This window comes from Scyliorhinus canicula, chromosome 7, assembly GCF_902713615.1.
Source record: "Scyliorhinus canicula chromosome 7, sScyCan1.1, whole genome shotgun sequence".
In the NCBI taxonomy this organism is placed as follows: Eukaryota; Metazoa; Chordata; class Chondrichthyes; order Carcharhiniformes; family Scyliorhinidae; genus Scyliorhinus; species Scyliorhinus canicula.
This window is the reverse complement of record NC_052152.1, coordinates 185,874,356-185,894,862: the sequence shown is the minus strand read 5'-3', so window position 1 is coordinate 185,894,862 and position 20,507 is coordinate 185,874,356. Positions and strand designations below refer to the sequence as shown.

Below are 20,507 nucleotides of genomic sequence, written 5' to 3'. Positions count from 1 at the left end.
TCTCTGTGTAACAAAACGCAGGGCGGGGAGAGGAGGCGTTGCTGCATTAAAACTGGGACCTGCGCTTGAAATGAATATGTGGTTATTAAAGATCAAAAGATTGGCTTCTGCCCGAACGGTAGTGAGAGTTTCTGTGAAGGATGGGAGGAGGAGGAGGAGGAGGGGGGAGAGGGTCGCTGCTCCCTCATTGGCAGTGCTGTGGGAAGGGGGGATGGGGGTGTTCCTGTCGCTACCAGACTAAATATCAATGAACCGCCCACTTGTCCGGGTCCGCTTCATCTGGAGGTGGAGGTAGAGGCGATGCCACAGACAGCCACATCCAAGTCACCGATTGCCTCCTGAGCGTCTGGGCCCGGGATCTGGTTCCGAGGGTCTGCAGCAGGGGGTCGGGGGCTCTCTCTCCCCTCCCTCCCTCCCAGCAGCAGCAGAGGGTGACACTAACTCGGAGCGGCCACTCCACTCTCTCTGCACATTCCAGCCCGGATTTACAATCTCCTCCGCTCAAACAGGGGGCCAAGCAGAAGTTTGGAAGTGTTTGGAAGTGGGCATTGCTGTTTGACTGGGAGAGGCTGTCACCATGCTGGACAGCACAGCGGGCTGTGCCCCCTTCCTCCTGCCCTGCCTCTTGCTGGTGACCATCTGCACTACTCTGCTGGATGCCAAGGGCACCTTCTACCCTCCTTACCGCTACAACCTCTTCACCTCAGGCTCGAGCCCCAGTCTCAAAGGAGCGGGACGAGTCACCGGACGGCACAAGTGAGTTCTCCCCCACCCCACCTCACTCGGAGATAAAGCACCAAATGATTCTGCAAAGCAACCGCCTGCCAGTGTCCAACTTTCACAGGCTGGCTACAACCTGGAGCACTGGAAGGAAGGCGGGGGGGGGGGGGGGGGGGTTATTTTGCAAAACTTAAAACGCAACAGCAGCGAAGTAACTTCATTTTTTCTGCAGCCTCTCTGCAAACTGCGAAGCATTTCATTTTCCATCCAATTAAATAGTTCTCCATTTGACAAAAAGAAACACACATTTAAGCTCGATCCACATTCTGTGCATCACGGGGGGGGGGGGGGGGGAGGACACTCGCTGCATTTGTTTATCCACACTTGTTAAAGCAAAGTTTCAATTCGAGGTAGAAGAGGGGAGTGGGTTTGGCATCAAGTGTTGCTCTGTAAATGTTCCAGTGCAGAGAGAGAAACATGTATATATGTAAATAAATCTGGTTTGTCTTTTCTTTTTCTAGGAACTATTGTGCCTATATTGTGAAAAAGAATGTCACTTGCATAATGCAGGACGGCACAGACGCCTATGTGAAAGCCGAGTACCACCAGTGTGCTTGGGGCCAACTGAAGTGTCCAGGGGTGGTCATGTAAGTAAGTCTCCAAACGCTCAAAGCGCTCTCTGCACAAACAGTGAGACCAGCTCCTGTCGATGCAGCTGTCTGTAAATGTGCTTCCAGTCTGATGGTGCCCTGAACACTATAGACTGATTTCTTTACATATCAATAATAAAAACACCCTCTGTCACTGTAGCCTGCACTCTTTGCATATTTATTCCCGAGGACGTTGCACCCACCAGCGTTTTAATCCGGGGCGAATCGTTAGAGAGGGTCTGGGGTATGGGGGGGGGGGATGATTTTTAATTTAAGGTGTACACCTTTAAATTCAAACCCACGAGTGATTTTCACGGTTTCAAAATAAACCGAGGGTCACTTCCCGTGCACAAAAGCACACACAGGGCTTTAAACGAGTGCTTTTGTGCCGCGCTCAATGGAAGATTGCGCCGCCTTTGGTTTGAGCTGATTAAAACTTGATGGTTGAATGTTTCTGCTTTCATGTGATTCAGTGTTTTCGCTTTCTGTGCAAGTCAATACATTCGGACTATTTGAAACCGGGGTGGGTGGAGGAGGATGGAGGGCGGGGTGGGGGTGGGGTGGGTGTTGTTTCCCCATAGTGACAGACACATTCGAGAAAGTTGCCCCTGAACGCACAAAAAAACAAACTGTAATGAGATTCCGCACCGAGAAAGCGCGTTGCTGAGGGGGTCATTTCATTTCCAGCCCGGGGAAGCGGAGCTCTCTGAGCAGCGGCGCAGTTGTGCCCTCTGCTGGGCAGGGATGGACTGTCACCCTATCCCCAACCTCCCCAACGCTCCACCCAAATCGCTAAAGGTGCCAGGTACACTTTTCATCAGAAAATGCCATTTGGCGGCTTTAATGACATTGATATGATTTGGTACCGCAATTACCTACTGAAATTTCATTACATTCAACTGGTGGTGCAGCCTGCGTTGAACAAAAGACTCCAGTCAAAATTGAACTTGAAAGAGTGTCTACCGTGCTGTTTGGCACACAATCATTTAACATTCCCTAAAGTGGGTCAAAACATGCTTCAACTGAAAAGGGCGGAGTTTTCAATTAGGCTTTACTTGAGTACAGGACAGAGAGGCCAAAAAAACAACGTCTAAACGGAGATTTTTTTTAAATATCAGAATTGTAAGGGATTTTCGTGGAGTAAATCAGGAGATTCCACAGGTGGGCAGGTTGGTAACCAGAGGGCACAGATTTAAGCTAATTGGCGAATGGGATGATGATGAGAATATTTTTCGGACACTTTTATGTTACACTCTGGAATGCGCTGCCCAAAAGGATGGGGTGGCACAGTAGTTAGCACTGCTGCCTCACGGCGCCCAGGACCCGGCATCAATTCCAGCCTTGGGTCACTGTGTGTGCGCGGAGTTTGCACTTTCTCCCCGTGTCTGCATGGGTTGCCTCCACGTGCTCCAGTTTCCTCCCACAGTCCAAAGACGTATAGGTTAGGTGGATTGGGCCATGCTAAATTGCCCCCTTAGTGCCCGAAGCTCTGCAGGATATGGGGTTACGGGGATAGGGGAGTGGGTCGTTGCTGACTCGATGGGCTGAATGGCCTCCTTCTGTACCGTAGGGATTCTATTCTGTGTGGGTAAGCAGGTTCAATCATGGTTTTTATACGCCAATTGGATTTTAACTCGGAAGAAAACGATGCAGAGAAATGACAAGAAGGAGGAATTTGGTAACTGTCAAAGAGCTGGCACAACCATGGTTCGTCTGCCTTCTGTCTGCAAGACTTTGTGATTTGATGGATTTATAGATGAGGGTACTTCTATCTTCACGTACACATCCGTAAATCATGATGGACACCAGTATGGTGGCAGCATCATTTTTTTGATGTCCTTCCAATTTGTCAATGACGCAATTTCCAATTGAAGGACAACAATAGCACAAGACCTTCAACTGCTTTGCTTTGCTCTTGGCGCCAGTCATAGATCTGCCAGGTATTCATGTGACCACTGAATTAAAGTGACCACTAGAAACAAATGTGTGTTTGGGATGATCTATGGAATCCCTTCAGTGCAGAAGGAGACCATTTGGACCATCGGGACTGCACCAGCCCTCTGAAACAACACCCTACCCAGGGCCACTGCCCTGCCCTAGACCCGTAACCCAGTAGGAAACCCACGCAGTAATGGGGAGTCAGTCACCCAAGGCCGAAATCGAACCCGGGTCCCTGGCGCTGTAAGGCAGCGGTGAAATACGCCATGTTTCACATTAGGTTCAATTTGGCCAAATTCTGTCACGAGGATCGCTTCTTCCAAAAGCTGTGGGTAAATGCTACCAAGAACCCCAAAGAATGAAGGGTAGCTGCTGTTCAAAAGCAGGTTGGCTGCGATGGCAAGTTGGGCTGCAGATGTTACATCTGCTGAAGCAGAAACGTGCACAATGTGTTTTCTAGTTCAAAGGTTTTTATGATTTAAGCTGTAATGAAAACAAAGAATTAGTCGTGTCAGATGCTGTCAGCAGGCCAGTAACATAGGTCTTAATAGGAGTAATTTTATATTCCTGATCATTCTAAACAATAGTGTCTACCTTGACAGTAGCATAAATCAAAGTTATAGTAGCTTATATCATTTTTTCATGTATTGATATCAGCTATAGAAGCCTGCTTATGAGGTGGGAAAACGGTTCCTGATACTACCCGTTACAGTTTATTGTTTGCAGTTTTCCTATGCAGTAGAAGTGGATTATTGATCCTCTGCACTTAGTGCCATTATTCTGCTGACTACCACTTTTCAACTTCAATTCTAATAAATACAGTAACTAGGAGCAAAAGAGATGTGGCCAGTTGTGTAACTACACATGGTAGCGTTACAGTGCAGAACAAGGCCATTTGGCCCATTGTGTTGCCACCGGCTCTCCGAATGTCATTCCCCTGCCTTCTCCCTGTAACCCTGCACATTCTACCTTTTCAGATGATCATTGGATTCCCTTTTGAATGCCTTGATTGAACCTGTCTCCAACGCACCCTCAGGCAGCGCATTCCAGGCCTTGGCGCTCAGCCACTCGCTGTGTAAAACGTTTTCCCTCGTGTTGCCTTTGCCTCTTTTGCAATTACTTTAAATCTGTGCCCTCTCATTCTCAATCCTTCCAGGTTTGGGGACATTTTCTCCCTCTCTTCCCTATCCAGACCCCTCATGATTTTGAATACCTCTATGAAATCTCCACTCAACCATATCTTCTCCAAGGAAAGCAGTCCCAACTTCTCCCATCTATCTTTGTAACTGAAGTTCCCAATTCCCTGAAGCAGTCTTGTGAATCTTTTCTGCATTCTTTCCAATGCCTTCACATCATCCCTAAAGTGCAGCGCCCTGGACTGAGGTTGAATTAGTATCTTAGACAAGTTCAGCAAAACCTCATTACTCTTGTACTCTATGACCCTGCTAATAAAGCCCAGGATACTGTATGCTTTATTAACTGCTCTCTCAACCTGTCCTACCACCGTTAATGGCTTATGCACATACACACTTGACCTGCACAAATTGTGTTACTTGCATTACACTTTGCTGTCAACATTAAATATTACCTGAAGTTAAACATGGTTAAATCTGATTAAAATAAGGGGTGAAATATTTTCACATCTTGAGGAGAGAGCAGAATTTGTGCTCTCGATAGAAGGGAAAATCCAGAGATAAATAGTCACCCAGTCACTTTTTGACATTTTGGACTTGACACAGCACAGCTGGACACCCAAGAGACGGTCAGTCACCAACCAGTCTCTTGCCAAAAGTTGACCGATTAAACCATAGCCAGCTGAGAGAGAAAGTACAACCTCAAAACCATAAGACATCAGAAGCAGTCTTCTCCGGCTGATAACTGGACATGGAAACTTATTATAATACATCAGTTAAGCATAAACAGAATGGGATGTCAAATTGGATTGCAACATTTCTGATAACCTTGCCTCTCACCGGAGCTACTGGTTAACTTGGAATGTTTGGATTATCATAGAAATAAGACTGTATTAAATTCCACTCTAAAAAAAACAACAATCTGAGCAGGATAGTGGCCACAGCATTAGACTGTTGTCAACGTTTCCAAGAAATTGTCACTTTGAACCTCAATATCAAAACGAGCAATGATCACCCTACTCAAACCCACATATCCACCCTATATCCGTAACCCAACAACCCCCCCCCCCCCCCCCTTAACCTTACTTTTTAGGACACTACGGGCAATTTAGCATGGCCAATCCACCTAACCCACACATCTTTGGACTGTGGGAGGAAACCGGAGCACCCGGAGGAAACCCACGCACACACGGGGAGGACGTGCAGACTCCGCACAGACAGTGACCCAGCCGAGAACTGAACCTGGGACCCTGGAGCTGTGAAGCATTTATGCTAACCACCATGCTACCGTCCTGTGGGTCAATTAACTATATTTTACAAATAGCTATTACTGCAAGTTAGACTCGACTTTCAATGCAGTGCCAGGAGATGCTGAAGTAAATTATCTGCCCGTTCAGGTGGATCTGAAAGGTACCAGAATACTACCTGGAGAAGAGCAGAAAGTTATTTTAGGGTATTTCCACCCTTGTACAACAGTAGCAGATTAACAAGTAACATTTACTGACAATAGGACTAGACTTGAGTAACGGTGTTGCTATAATTAATAATAATAATCTTTATTAGTGTCACAAGTGGGCTGATATTAACACTGCAATGAAGTGACTATGAAAAGCCCCTAGTCATCACATTCCGGCGCCTGTTCAGGTATACTGAGGGAGAATTTGGAATGTCCAAGTCACCTAACAAGCACGTCCTTCGGGACTTGTGGGAGGAAACCGGAGCACCCGGAGGAAACCCATGCAGACACGGGGAGAGCATGCAGACTCTGCACAGACAGTAATCCAAGCCGGGAATTGAACCCGGGTCCCTGGCACTCTGAAGCAGCGGTGTTAACCACTGTGCTACCATGCTGCACGTTTATACATTTGTTACATTTATACATATAAACAGTGATTGCATTTCAGAAGTAATTAATTAATTGTAAATTTCATTGTGATGAAGAGGATGTAAGAGGGATTATATAAATGCAAATTACTTTTTTACAATGTCTTTGCTGACAACGGAGCGGAGATAAAATGGTTGGATTGTAAAACAGCTCAAGTGTGGACAGTATATTTATTAATGCAGCAGTTATATATTTGTACAAAAGGCTAGACTGCCTTGGCTTTAAAATGCAATAAAGATTCAACGACTATTATTCAATACAAAGTCTCCCTATCATAAAATACACCATTATGCAAATTACAGTTTAGTAGAGCATGTAAATATCTACAGCAACAGAATCACATCATTGCTAAATCTCTAAATGTTGGAAATATAACTCAAAATGACTTTGTCACTTATGATTGAAGTTGAAAGGACTGCCAAAAGAATGGCACAGATCTATTGTTATGGACAATGTTTTGACATACAAATGCTCATTATATAAATAGAAGACTACACACTGGATTAGGAAGGTTACAACAATAAATGTTGTGTTTGAATAAATATAAAAAGAAGATACTCAGTCAGAAATGACATGGAAGGTCAGGTGCGAGCCGAGTGTGCTACATAACCTGGCTCTCATTTATCCCCTTTGTGTGTTCTGTTACTAGCATGGTTAATGAAAGACACATGGCTTTATTTAACAGGCTATTTTTAGTTGTTAGAAACAGCTGAATAACCTGTATGACTTTGAACCTCAATCAAGTGCTGAGATCTACTTCCCAGCTGTCATTTAATTTCCATGTAATGAGAGTATTTGAAAATACAGAACGATGTTCATTGTTGATTACGCGCGTTCGAGAAACTTTTGCAGGTGTCAGGGACGGGCCAATCACTTCCTTTTATACATCAGCAACAAAAGTGTTTTGTTACGATATGAATGGAGGTACCAAATTTTGAAAACCGTAAAAAAAAAAGAGAACCCAAAAGCATCAAGGTAGCAGCTTAAAGAGTGATTCATTGTAAATAATGAGGTCTCTGTCGGGTTTTGAGGATAGTGGACTGATTGAGTTAAACAATGCGACCTGTGAATTTGAAGTCAGGGTTAGCTTTCAGTACATACCCCATTGAGGTCACATTCAATTTGGTTCCCAATTCTCATTAAAAAGAAACCTGCAGCTTCTGAACTTCGACACACTCTCTCTTTTTCTCTCTCTCTTTCGCTCATGTCCAGGCTCCAGAAATTAAAGAAAAAGGTATTGTGTCAGCTTGCAGATCTACAGGCTGGCCACAGCCAGTAAAGTTTTGTACTGGGATTAAAAGTTCAAAGTAAACAGTAAATGACTGAACTAAGAAATCAGGACCAAGTTGCTTTTGTGCGTAATTTCACACTGTTGTAAACTCGCGTCACACTGAAAAGGCCATGTTTGTTACAAACATGTTCCTAACCGTCAGATTGTAAATAACTGTTGATCAAAAATAATCATTTCTCCACGCAGGTATCGGACCTTTTACAAGCCTAAATATAAAATTGGATACAAGACCATTACAGAAATAGAATGGAGATGCTGTCCAGGATATTCCGGTGATACATGCCTGGAAGGTCCAACCGGACTGCCTGAACTTGTGCCATCACACCCTGGACCGAGAAAAGGTTATTTTGGTAAGTTTTTAATTCATTTAGGGTTTTCTTTTCTCTACTTTTTGTTTCATTAAGGCATATAGTGCTTTATTAGCTGTGTTTGGGCACTGAAGCTAGTTGAAATTGTGAAGCACTGGAGTAATATAGGGCGGGATTCTCCGACCCGAATCGCTGGGGGGCGGCGCGAATCCCGCCCCAGCTGGCTGCCGAATTCTCCGGCACCGGGGTTTTGGCAGGGGCAGGAATCACGGTGCGCCAGTCGGCGGCTGCTGGCAGCCCCCCCCCCCCCCCCCCCCCCCCCCGGCAATTCTCTAGCCCGCAATTGGCCGAGTGGCCGCCTGTTTTCAGCTGGCCCCACCAGCGTAAATCACAACAGGTCCTTACCGACGGGATCTGACTCCACGGGCAGCCTTCAGAGTCCTCGGGGGGGGGGGGGGATCTGGCCCCAGGAGGTGCCCCCATGGTGGCCTGGCCTAGATCGGGGCCCACTGATCCGCGGGTGGGCCTGTGCCGTGGGGGTACTCTTTTCCTCCGCACCGGCCGCTGTCAACCTCCGCCATGGCCGGTGCGGAGAAGAATCCCCCCTGCGCATGCGCTGGGATGACACCAGCACACGCTGGTGCTCCCGCGCATGCGGCAACTCTCGCCGGCCTGCGGAGGCACTTTGGCGCCGGTTGGATGCGCTGGGATGACACCAGCACACGCTGGTGCTCCCGCGCATGCGGCAACTCTCGCCGGCCTGCGGAGGCCCTTTGGCGCCGGTTGGTATGGCGCCAAGCCCTTCCGCACCGGCTGGCACGACGCCAAACACTCCGGCGCCAGCCTAACCCCTGAAGCTCTAGCACCTTCGGGGTGGCCCGACACTGGAGTGGTTCACGCCACTCCTCGGCGCCGGAGTGGCCCACCCTGCCGGTTCGCGGAGAATCCCGTCCCTGATCTTTTCCGACCTATCAAGTAACATTTTTTTGTTAATTTGCAATCAGCTTAATACAAGACAATCAACTGAGATTTTGTTCTTCAATTCCTCAAGTGTCTTCTATATCTTGCTTGTTAATTTGAATGTTGTTAATTTGAAAAGAGCTGTCTTTAGTGTGTTTTCCTTGGTGCTGTATAAATCCAGTATGCACCGGCCCTTGGAAAGAGCACCCTAATTAAGCCCACGCCTCCAACCTGTCCCCGTAACTCAGTTGGACTCATGTTGGACATGTTGGACACTAAGGGACAATTTAGCATGGCCAGTTCACCTAACCTGCACATTTTTGAACTGTGGGAGGAAACCAGAGCAGCCGGAGGAAACCCACGCAGACACGGGGAGAAAGTGCAAACTCCACACAGACAGTCACCCGAGGCCAGGATTGATCCCGGGATCCTGGAGCTGCGATGCAGCAGTGCTAACCACTGTGCCCCAGTGCCACCCCTGAACAGAAAGGCCTGTCGGTCTAGTGTTCACAAACGGTGATATGTACAAATTAATGCAAACGTTCATAGGATCATAGAATTCACAGTGCGGAAGGAGACCATTCGGCACATTGGGAAATGCGCTTTGGGTGTCACAGGACGGAGAATCCAGCCCATAATCATGAAACCTTTTCCGTTTTTCATGTAACTCAATACGTTAAAACATTTGGTCAATTCTGCTTTCACTGGATGGAACATTAATAAAGAATGGACTGTTCATCGATGTACCACAGACTTTGCAGTTTTCCCCTTTTCAAAAAAAGCTCCGTAGGAAGAAACGGTCTGAATCCATTTGATCTGCAACACTTAAATCCAGTTCGGAAGAAATAAAGATTTGCAGGATAAAGTCAATCTTGGGCAGTCAAAGAAAATGGCCAATAGCGAATTGGCAGCCCTGTGGCATGTTTCCATTGACTTGGAAAATAAATTGATGGCGCCTGAAGCAAATCGGCAATTCACTCGCCCTTTTTGCACAGTAACCCGGGAGTAATTTACCCCTTGGATCATTCCAGGATAAAGTTCTTCATTGTTATGCCTTCAATAGAAAAAATGTTTTTACATAGATTTGGTAATGTTGGGGATCTGACAATTCTGACAACGTGAAGCAATGCTCACAAGCCACCCAAAAATCACTAATATATTCATTCCCCTAAAGACAACGTGTGTGAACTCATTTGTGGAAGAATCTGCCCTGCAGTAATAACAACATTTTTACAATTCCACTGCCAGCTTAACTGGCTCCACATCCAAACAAATAAGCAGGACCAAAAGTTCTGATGTCAGATTATAAATTTAGAATGTAAACAGTCCTCCATTGCAGGGTAAGATGTTACTATGAATATTTAATGTTTTGTAAAAGTTATGCAAAACAGATGCCCTTTAATTTGATTCCACCATTATAAACATTTTCGACTCATTCTCCGTGTTATCCTGGAGTAGTAAATATGAAGAAAGTAATTGAAGCCTGGCGTTACTCTTTATTGTCAATTATACTAAGGAAGGGGTTATGGAGTGGTGGGCGGGAGGGTGGGTCGAGGGGATGGTTGCAGGTGGGGTGCGGTGAGGAAGGACTTTTTGTTTCAGGCTTGGAGATGAAAATGTACAAGCACCTGGTAGTCAATTTAGGATTGTGATGGAACATTCTCCACTCACCTGGATGAGCGCAGCTCCAACAACACTCAAGAGGTTTGACACCATCCATGACAAAGCAGCCCGCTTGATTGGCACCCCATCCACAAATATTCACTCCCTCCACCACAGACAAACAGTGCCATCTATAAGATGCACTGCAGGAACACACCAAGGCTCACTAGACGGCACTTTCAAATCCATGACCACGACCACCTTGGGCAGTAGACACATGGGAATACCTCCACCTGGAGGTTCCCCTCCAAGCCACTCACCATTTTGATCCGGAAATATATCACCGTTCCTTCACTGTTGCTGGGTCAAATCCTGGAACTCCCTCCATAACAGCACTGCGGGTGTACCCACACCACATGGATTGCTGCAGTTCAAGATGGCAGCTCACCATCACCTTCTTGAGGTTGATTAGGGATGGGCATTAAATGCTGACCTAGTCAGTGAAGTCCACATCCCAGGAATTCATTTTTAAAAGTCTCAGTGCAGGCAGCACAGTGGGGCAGTGAGTTAGCCCTGTTGCCTCACTGCACTGAGGTCCCAGGTTCAATCCCGGCTCTGGGTCACTGTCCGTGTGGAGTTTGCACATTCTCCCCATGTTTGCGGGGATTTCGCCCCCACAACCCAAAGATGTGCAGGGTAAGTGGATTGGCCATGCTAAATTGCCCCCTTAATTGGAAAAAATGAATTGAGTACTCTAAGTTTATAAATCTCAGTACTTTTCACAACCAAGAGTACTTGCTTGACCTTAGGATATACCTGGATCCCTTCTTGGCAGAAAAATGGTTTTAAACGATAGCACAAGTTAGTAAATCATCATAATTGCCATCCAGGTAATTTGTGAGTAATACCTTGGTATTCCATTTGTGTCGCTTAGCTTGGCTTAGGGTCCTAGCCTTTGTTGAACATGGTGTTTAAACTTCCGAGCCTTTTAGTAATAACTATACAGAGTGAATATTAAATAGTGATACAATTATTTAAGTTTTTTTTATCTCAATTTATATTTAATTTGTACAACCCATTAATCTGTTAATATTTGTCCTTCCCAGGTCCTAAAGCTCCGGATATCTATGGAGAACGAATAGACCGTTTGGAAGATGAAATGCGACGTTTTTCACAATCGTTTGAGAGACTCCAATCCATGGTGAGTGGGATCAGTGACAGTCTCAGGCTAGCCATTCAGGAAGACACCAATAAAATGATTGTATCATTGCTGAATAATCTAAAATATCCAGGTTCTGTAGTCGGCGTTGGATATATAACTGATGGCCTGGAAAACCTAAGTAAAGGAGAACCAGCGTACCCACCAGCAATGGGAGACTTAGTGGCCAAAGTGACGGAGGTCAAGGATGTCCTGAAAACAAAGAGTGACTTGCTTGATGAAGTTCATGGGATGGTGATTGGCCACGATGGTCAAATCAGACAACTTCTGGAAGCTAATAGACCAACTTCACCTTTGGTAACTGTGGATTTCCTTGATAGTTTCATAGATAACAAGCTGACCAAGTTCAGAGCTGACCTACTGGATGGATTTGAAAACAAATTCACCGATGTACAAACAGTCTGTGATTATAAAGTAAAGGTGATCCAACAACAGTGTGAGGAGCAGAAGGGAATAAATCAAAGACTTGAAGGAATGATAGATGGGAAAGAGTCTGACCTGAAAAAAGAGATTAATAATTTACAGACACAAATTGATGGATTGGCTGTTACTGAAAATTGCTGTGATACTGTTAAGTACCTATCAGAAAAAATTAATGCTCTAGAACGGAACCTACAAGAAATCTCTGACTACCAAATGTCATTGACGACTCGATTTGAGAGTGAACTGCCGCAATTCTCTAGCATCCATGTAGAAAATGTCTATGATAGTAGGCTGGACGACATTGAGGCTAAAATCAATGCCACGGAGAGGAGCATAGAAGAAAACTGTCTGTCCATTGAGAACAACATGAAAGGACATCTTGGAATCGAACTGGATGGTGTGAAGACTCTCCTGCACGATAAGCTGAAGGACATTGAAGGTCGTGTTACCATCATTGTTGAGGAGTTGAGCAATGTGTCTGTGCCTGCCAACCTAGAGGGAGAAGTAATCCCTATGCTGGAAACGGAGATTGCCACAATTAAAAAGAAAACCAATTATGGCCTGGATAATTTGGAAGGAAGACTAGTAGCTCTGGAGAATCTGTGTACTGTTGGTTGCACTTCAATTATTAGTGACATTGAAACTCTGAGAACAGAAATTGATGATTGCCAGAAAAACTGCCAAGATATAGTGACAAAGCTAGATAAAAACTCTGGCCTGCTCAATAAACTTAACTACTCTATGTTTGAAATAAATAGAAAAATTAAAGAGGAAGAAGAATCCAGCGCAGTGCGGGGAGAAATTACATTACTAAAGATCAACATCAATGCTGTTAACAGAACACTAAAAGGGATCAAAGATTCTGTCAGCAAGTATGCGGATGACATTGCATTTGTCAATTCAACATGGGATGAACACGAGCGCAAAATGACAGATGAAGTCCATCTGATCCAACAGATAGTGAACAGCCAAGGTTCCCAGCTCATGTTTAATGGCAAGCGTGTCCACGATCTCAAAGGCGATCTGCAACGAATTAACCACAGGATAATGTCAGATCTCCATAACTGCCAGCACAATGCTCAAGATATCCAGAAGGAAGTTGCACAAGTTGACAGACGTGTAGCTGAGATGGAGAGCGGATGCAGCAAACTAAGTGCAGTATTGAGCAGTCTGGATTATATTAAGGATGGTTTGGATAATCACGCTGGTGACCTGTGGAATTACTTGGACCAAATGAATGGAACCCTTGTGGTACACAATCAAGACATTACTGGTCTGAAAGATTCAGTGCGTGAGTGCCATACCAGAATAACAGGCATTGGACATCGAGCATTAGATGGTAAGCATCAAAAATGCTGTACCTTCACTACAACATTACAAATAGAATGTAAAATAGTCAATTCAAAAACCATATAAAGACCTTTTTAGGATTTGTTCCAAATTCCTATCAGATCCCAATATTCTTGCGATATTTATCATGAAACAAGCTTGCACAATACAGTGAAAAGCACTGTAGGACAATTATTCATTACACACAGCATTTAGTCTACAGTTGTAAAACCGTAATTGAGAGAACAGGATTTAGACACATCATAAACCACAAGGATGAAATTCAGTCTGTTTGATATCTGTTGAATCCTGTATTAGGACTAATACCTTTCTAGATCACTTTCCAAGTTATCAAATCCAGTACCATTCACATGAGGTTTGAGAACACAACCAGAATCTTTTTGTAAGAAGTTCAGCTGAGGTTGGGAGGGTGTGTGATGGGAGAGATTTTTCCCTCGAGAGTCTAGAAGAGTCAGGAGAGGGATGGCCATTTAGATAGAACTGGAAGTGAGGAGATATTGCTTCGCTCGGACAATTCTGAATCTGATGTTCGCTTTTTGAATCTATCCATGATTGAGATGGATAGATTTTTGGGAACTTAGGGAATCAAATGATATAGGGATAGGGCCAGTTGAGATAGGTAAGCCATGAATTTACATGGTGGTGGAGCAGGTTTCAAGGATCAGATTATTACATTTGTTCCTATTTTTTATGTTCTTGCGAATGGTGAATGCTCCAATGAAAAGCACTTTGTGCAACCCTTATCTTGGAGCGTTATTTAAAAAGTAAATTTTCACTTCAAGTTTACCATTGTTGTGAACCTGTTTAATCTTTGCTTCTGTGTTAAATTTGTGTCACGTAGATAAGGTGTTGAGACTCAAACTTGCACAAAAGCAGAGTAGAGTGAGGCTCTCTGCATCTTTTGCCAACTTCATACACAAGGCACCAATTTGGATTTTACTGTATCATTTTCCTGACTGTGAAATTACTGGTCACATAAAATTGAATCATTTTTATTTTTGGATTGGATTTTGTTTATTGTCACGTGTATCAAGGTACAGTGAAAAGTATTTTTCTGAGAGCAGCTTAACAGATCATTAAGTACAAGAAAAGAAAAGAAAATACATAATAGGGCAACACAAGGTACACAATGTAACTAGATAACACTGGCATCGGGTTAAGCATACAGGGTGTAGTGTTAATCAGGTCAGTCCGTAAGAGGATCATTTAGGAGTCTGGTTACAGAGGGAATGAGGCTGTTTTTGAGTCTGTTCGTGCGTGTTCTCAGACTTTTGTATCTCCTGCCCGATGGAAGAAGTTGGAAGAGTGAGTAAGCTGGATGGGAGGGGTCTTTGATTATGCTGCCCGCTTTCCCCAGGCAGCAGGAGGTGTAGATGGAGTCAATGGATGGGAGGCAGGTTTGTGTGATGGAGTGGGCTGTTTTTACGACTCTCTGAAGTTTCTTGCGGTCTTGGGCCGAGCAGTTGCTATACCAGGCTGTGATGCAGCCAGATAGGATGCTTTCTATGGTGCTTCTGTAAAAGTTGATAAGAGTTAATGTGGACATGCCGAATTTCCTTAGTTTCCTGAGGCAGTATAGGTGCTGTTGTGCTTTCTTGGTGGTAGCGGCGACGTGGGTAGACCAGGACAGATTTTTGGAGATGTGTACCCCTCGGAATTTGAAACTGCTAACCATCTCCATCTCAGCCCCGTTGATGCAGACACAGGTGTGTACAGTAGTTTGCTTGCTGAAGTCAATGACCAGCTCTTTAGTTTTGCTGGCATTGAGGGAGAGATTACATTTGAGGGAAAAAAATTCCAATTCAGTGGCATTGTCTAATGAAATTTTCATTTAAAAGTACTATGGTACATGAGTAGGTCAGAGGCTGGGAATTCTGCATAGAGTTACTCACCTGCTGCCTGCCCTTGGCCTGTCTACCATCGACAGGCCAGAAGTCAGGAGTGTTGTGGGATACTCTCCTGATGGACACTGCTCCAACATCCAGGACAAAACAGCCCGCTTGATTGGCACCCCTCCACCACCTTCAATATTAATTCCATCCACCACCGATGCACAGTGGCAGCAGTGTGTATCATCCATGTGATTACTGCAGCAACTCACCAAGAATCTTTAAACAGCACCTTCCAAATCTGAAATCTCTACCACCGACAAGGACAAGAGACGTAAGTGAACACCCCTACCACAAGCAATTCCCCTCCAAGCCACACACAATCCTGACATGAAACTATACCGCTGTTCCTTCACTGTCACTGAGTCGAAACCCAGGAACTCCCTCCTCTCCCTCCCTAACAGCATCGTGGGTGTACCTACACCATGTGAACTACAGCAGTTCAAAAAGGCAGCTCACCGTCACCTTCTTAAAGGAAATTAAGGATGGGCAATAAATGCTGGCCTTGCCAGCAACACTCACGTCCCGTGAACGGATAAAACAAAACAAAGGAACACTTAGCAAATGAAAGAAAATACACGGTGTATTCTTTTTCTGTCATGTGTGGTCTTCTATGGGAAAACATATGGAATGTGTAACAAAAGGGAAAATGCTGGAAAACCTCAGAAGGTCTGGCAGCATCTGTAGGGAGAGAAAAGAGCTAACGTTTCAAGTCCGATGACTCTTTGTCAAAGCTAACAGACAGAGAAAGTTGGAAATATTTATACTGTGGAGTGAGAATGAAAGATGAGTCATAGCCACAGAAACCCAGGGAAACCGGGTGCTAATGGCCACAGAAACCAAGGGGAAAGAGTGCTAATGGCAGTCCCCAGAGAGGACAAAAGATGTGAAAGGTCAAACAGCAGAGAAACTAACATCAGAGGATGAACTGTAGATGTGGGGGGAGGAGAAGGGGGAAGCAAAGAGGAGAAAGGTTAAGGAAAGGTGGATAAGATTGGGGGGGGGGGGAAATTAAATATATATTAAGAAAGAAAGTATTGTTAAAAGACATTTAAAATGAAATGGGATGAAAACAAATGGGTCGAGGTGTGGTCGATCTGATCATCTGAGGTTGTTGAATTCGATGTTCAGTGCCTAACCGGGAGATAAGATGTTGTTCCTCTAGTTTGCGTTGAGCTTCACTGGAACATTGCAGCAGGCCAAGAACAGACACGTGGGCATGGGAGCAGGGTCTTTTGTTAAAATGGCAAGCAACAGGAAGGTCAGGGTCGTGAATGCGCACAGACCGAAGATGCTCAGCAAAGCGAGATGTGGAATGTGTGATGATTGCCAAATTCACATGTCAACTTAAAAGAACATAAAACTGTGGAGTTTTACAGCATAGCAAGACGATGTTCAGCCCTTGCCTGTCTTAGTGTTTTGCTGGGCTATCTCTAAACAAATCTTACTGCTCCATAGCCCTGTATCTTTCTCTGGTTTAATTGTTTATACACTTTTTCCTTAATGGATTCAAATGGTCTTTTGCCTCAACTATTCCCTGGCCTGATTCTAAGCAACTCTGTGCAAAATCCTATTAACATTTTAAATTAATTACTCCAGGTCATTAACTTGCTAACCAAAAGAAACAGTCTTTCCTCTGCACCTCGCCCTCATCAAAACCTTTCGTAATCTTAAACATCTCTTAAAACATCTTTCAGCCTTCCCTGCTCTGGTGGAAAGGATTTCAAGTTTAGTCAAAACCATCAAATTTCAGGGACAAACATACAATCTCAATGTATAAAAGCTTCTGCACTGGAGAATAGAAAACCAAATATTCTTGTGCGTCCATTTGGAAATGTCAAAATTACTTTCAGTACAATATGAACTAATTACTTTCCTAAAACTATTAAAGCTGCTGCACAAACCATCAACATTCCATTACTGAATTTTGGATTATAATTGATCGTTTCATATTCTGAACAGTGATTCTGGGTTACTATTAAATTCAATGCCAAATTGTTATATTTTGTTATGCTGTGAATGTTAAGGTAAAATTTAACTCCTAGTGAATGATTTAAGCACAATGGAGACTCCAATCATCTCAATAACTTAGGGTGGCACGGTGGCGAGGTGGATAGCATTGCTGCCTCATGGCGCCAAGGTCCCAGGTTCGATCCCGGCTCTGGTTCACTGTCCGTGTGGAGTTTGCAGATTCTCCCCGTGCTTGCGTGGGTTTCATCCCCACAACCCAAAGATGTGCAGGGTAGTTGGATTGGTCACGCTAAATTGTCGCTTAATTGGAAAAAATAATTTGGGTGCTCTAAATTTATTTTTAAAAACTTAGGAATGTGATTTACTTCACACACTGAGGAACATTCTCATATCTGTTGCAGGCATAAAATTGACGGCTCGTTCGAAGAAATGCTGCACCTCCATTTCACTTACTTCAAGTATTCAATTTTATTTTATTTTGAAAGACATTATGTAAATAATGGGCAGGTTGTAAAATGGTAAAATAATTGCAGCAGTTTCAATGATCACAAAATTCCTAACACACTAAACAAGGAGAGCTGAAATTTCCCAACAGTCCCTATTTGTTGCCCATATTTAAGCTTCATTGATAATCTGCAGTGTGCTCCAACCGTACAGAGGCTGGGCTCATTTACGTCTCACCAGTTCAGTTCCTGCTTAGTGCTTCTTGAATGCTTTTTCATGGCACATTCAGGTTATATGTCTATGCCCGAAGAAGTGTTAAGATTTTTCTAATTCTATAACGCTGTAACAAGTTAGACAATCCACAGAATGGATAACAGCACGAAGAAAGAAAAAGAAAAAAGGATTATAGAAATTCATTTTGAAATGAATTTTTGGAAGATAAAATTGCTCCAACAATTATGACAGCACATGCTATTGGGGAGCAGAAATCCTTCACATTCACCCTCTGGTACAACAGAGTACATTGCTTTGTACCTTTTTCCATCAGTCGATAATGTTTCAGGGCTATGAAAGATCCTGGCCGCGATTCTCCGAAATCCCGGCCAAGTGTTGACGCCGGCATCAAAATGGGCGCGAGCGACGCCGGGGTCAACGGGCCGCCAGGCCCAGGCAATAACCCCTTCTTCGGCGGCTAGTACAGCGCCGGAGTGCTGGGCGTTCGAAAGCCAGCACGTCACGGCCGGCGCATGTCCACGCATGCTCGTGGGTTTCTGTCTCCGAGCCGGCCCCCGGGCAATATGGCAGAGCCCTACAGGGGCCCGGTGCAGAGGAATTAGCCAGCTACCTATCGGTAAGCCCCAATCGCGGGCCTGGCCACCGTGGAGACTCCCCCGGAGTCGCATCCCCCCCCCCCCCCCCCCAACCAGGACGGCCCCCGCAGCCAGAACTCCGAGGTCCTGCTGGATGGGACCATACGCACCCCGGCGGGACCCTGTGGAACTCGGCGGGCCCCGACCGGCGTGGCAACGACCGCGCGGGCGCGATTGTTGCCGATTCTTCGGTCACCAGAGAATCAGCAGCCCGGCGTTGGAGCAGCGTGGCGCAATTGTCACGCCCCCTCCGGCGATTCTCCGACCCGGCGCGGGATCGGAGAATCCCGGCCCCTAGCCCTGAAACTGTGGGTGAGATCTTCCGACTGTTCACGGGGGTGGGATCTTCCAGTCCCTCCAGGGGCACACCGCCACCACAGGTTTACTGGTGGCGTGGGGTGGAATAAATGGGAAATCCCAGTAACAGCAGCGGGACCAGTAGGTGCTGCTGCCGGTCAACAGCAGGCCTCCTCCTGTCACTGAGAAACATACTGTGGGGAGGCCAGAGAATCTCGCCCATTAACTCTGCTACTCTATCCGTGCAAGCTACCAGACCTGCCAAGTATTTCCAACATTTTCTGTTCTTAATTCAGATTTGCTGCATCCACAGTATCTCGGCTTTGTACTGGGGCTGTGGGTACTCATCTTTAAAATATATTCCTTCAGGTTGATAGAAAAAAGTGGTAAAACGGTAATATTAACAATAATCTTTATTAGTGTCACAAGTAGGCTTATATTATCACTGCAATGAAGTTACTGTAAAAATCCCCTGGTCGCCACATTCTGGCGCCTATTCAGGTACACTGAGGGAGAATTCAGAATGTCCAATTCACCCAACAAGCACGTCTTTTAGGACTTGTGGGTGGAAACCGGAGCAGCCGGAGGAAACCCACGCAGACATGGAGAAAAAGTGCAGACTCCACACAGACAGTGACCCAAGCCGAAAATCGAACCTGGGACCCTGACACTGTGAAGCAACAGTGCTAACCACTGTGCCGGCCATCAATTAATATCCACAAATATTACTCATAATTGGGCTACAAAATACTTATTAATATGGTGCTAAACAGGATGTTGCAAAGGATAGGAATGGTTGAAGACCTAATATTGCTGTCTAAAGTGCTTCAGCATAGAAAGAAAGAACTTGCATTTGTAACACTTCAAATTCCAGGATCGTTTTGTTTTGGTGAGTGTATTTTCTTCAGTTCACTCCATCTAAAACGTGCTACATCTTGAATTGCACCTTGAATTGCAGGACGACACGGTAGCACAGTGATTAGCACTGTTGCTTCACAGCACCAGGGACACAGGTTCGATTCCCGCTTGGGTCACTGTCTGTGTGGAGTCTGCACGTACTCCCTGTGTCTATGTGGGTTTCCTCCAGGTGCTCCGGTTTCCTTCCACAAGTCCTGAAAGATGTGCTTGTTAGGTGAATTGGACATTCTGAATTCTCCCTCAGTGTACTCGAACAGGCGCCGAAGTGTGGCGACTAGGAGATTTTCACAGCAACCTCATTGCAGTGTTAATGTAAGCCTACTTGTGACACTAATAAAGATTATTATTAAATGGCTCCAGTAATTGAACAGTGCAATGTTTGACAGGAGAAATGCTTCTTTCTCTAATACATATTGTACAAAGAGATCACCTACAGGTCTCAATTGTTCAACCTGTCATTTCAAATTCAAAGGGGAGTACTTTATTGAGAAGGAATATTCAGAACTTATTGATGAAAACTTTAGATTATTCAGCTTTAAGTTTGTGTAAATAAGGCACTCTTCATGGTTCTTCCTGTTTCACACTTCCTTCATCGGGCCATCTTTGAAACTTGATTCTCCATTTTTTTAACTCTGTTTCA

The 20,507-nt window shown here is 44.9% G+C and overlaps 1 protein-coding gene across 3 annotated transcripts in view; it reads left to right on the top strand.

Moving 5' to 3' along the window:
• The first annotated feature begins 250 nt into the window (after positions 1–250).
• Positions 251–20,507, top strand: part of LOC119969616 (EMILIN-3) — a 59,474-nt gene continuing 39,217 nt past the window's right edge. For all 3 annotated transcript variants that reach the window (XM_038803487.1, XM_038803486.1, XM_038803485.1), the window contains exons 1-4: positions 251–756; positions 1,242–1,367; positions 7,804–7,967; positions 11,594–13,468. In XM_038803487.1, the coding sequence (XP_038659415.1) occupies positions 578–756; positions 1,242–1,367; positions 7,804–7,967; positions 11,594–13,468 (2,344 nt within the window). In that variant the 5' untranslated portion in view covers positions 251–577. The remainder of the gene's footprint in view (positions 757–1,241; positions 1,368–7,803; positions 7,968–11,593; positions 13,469–20,507) is intronic.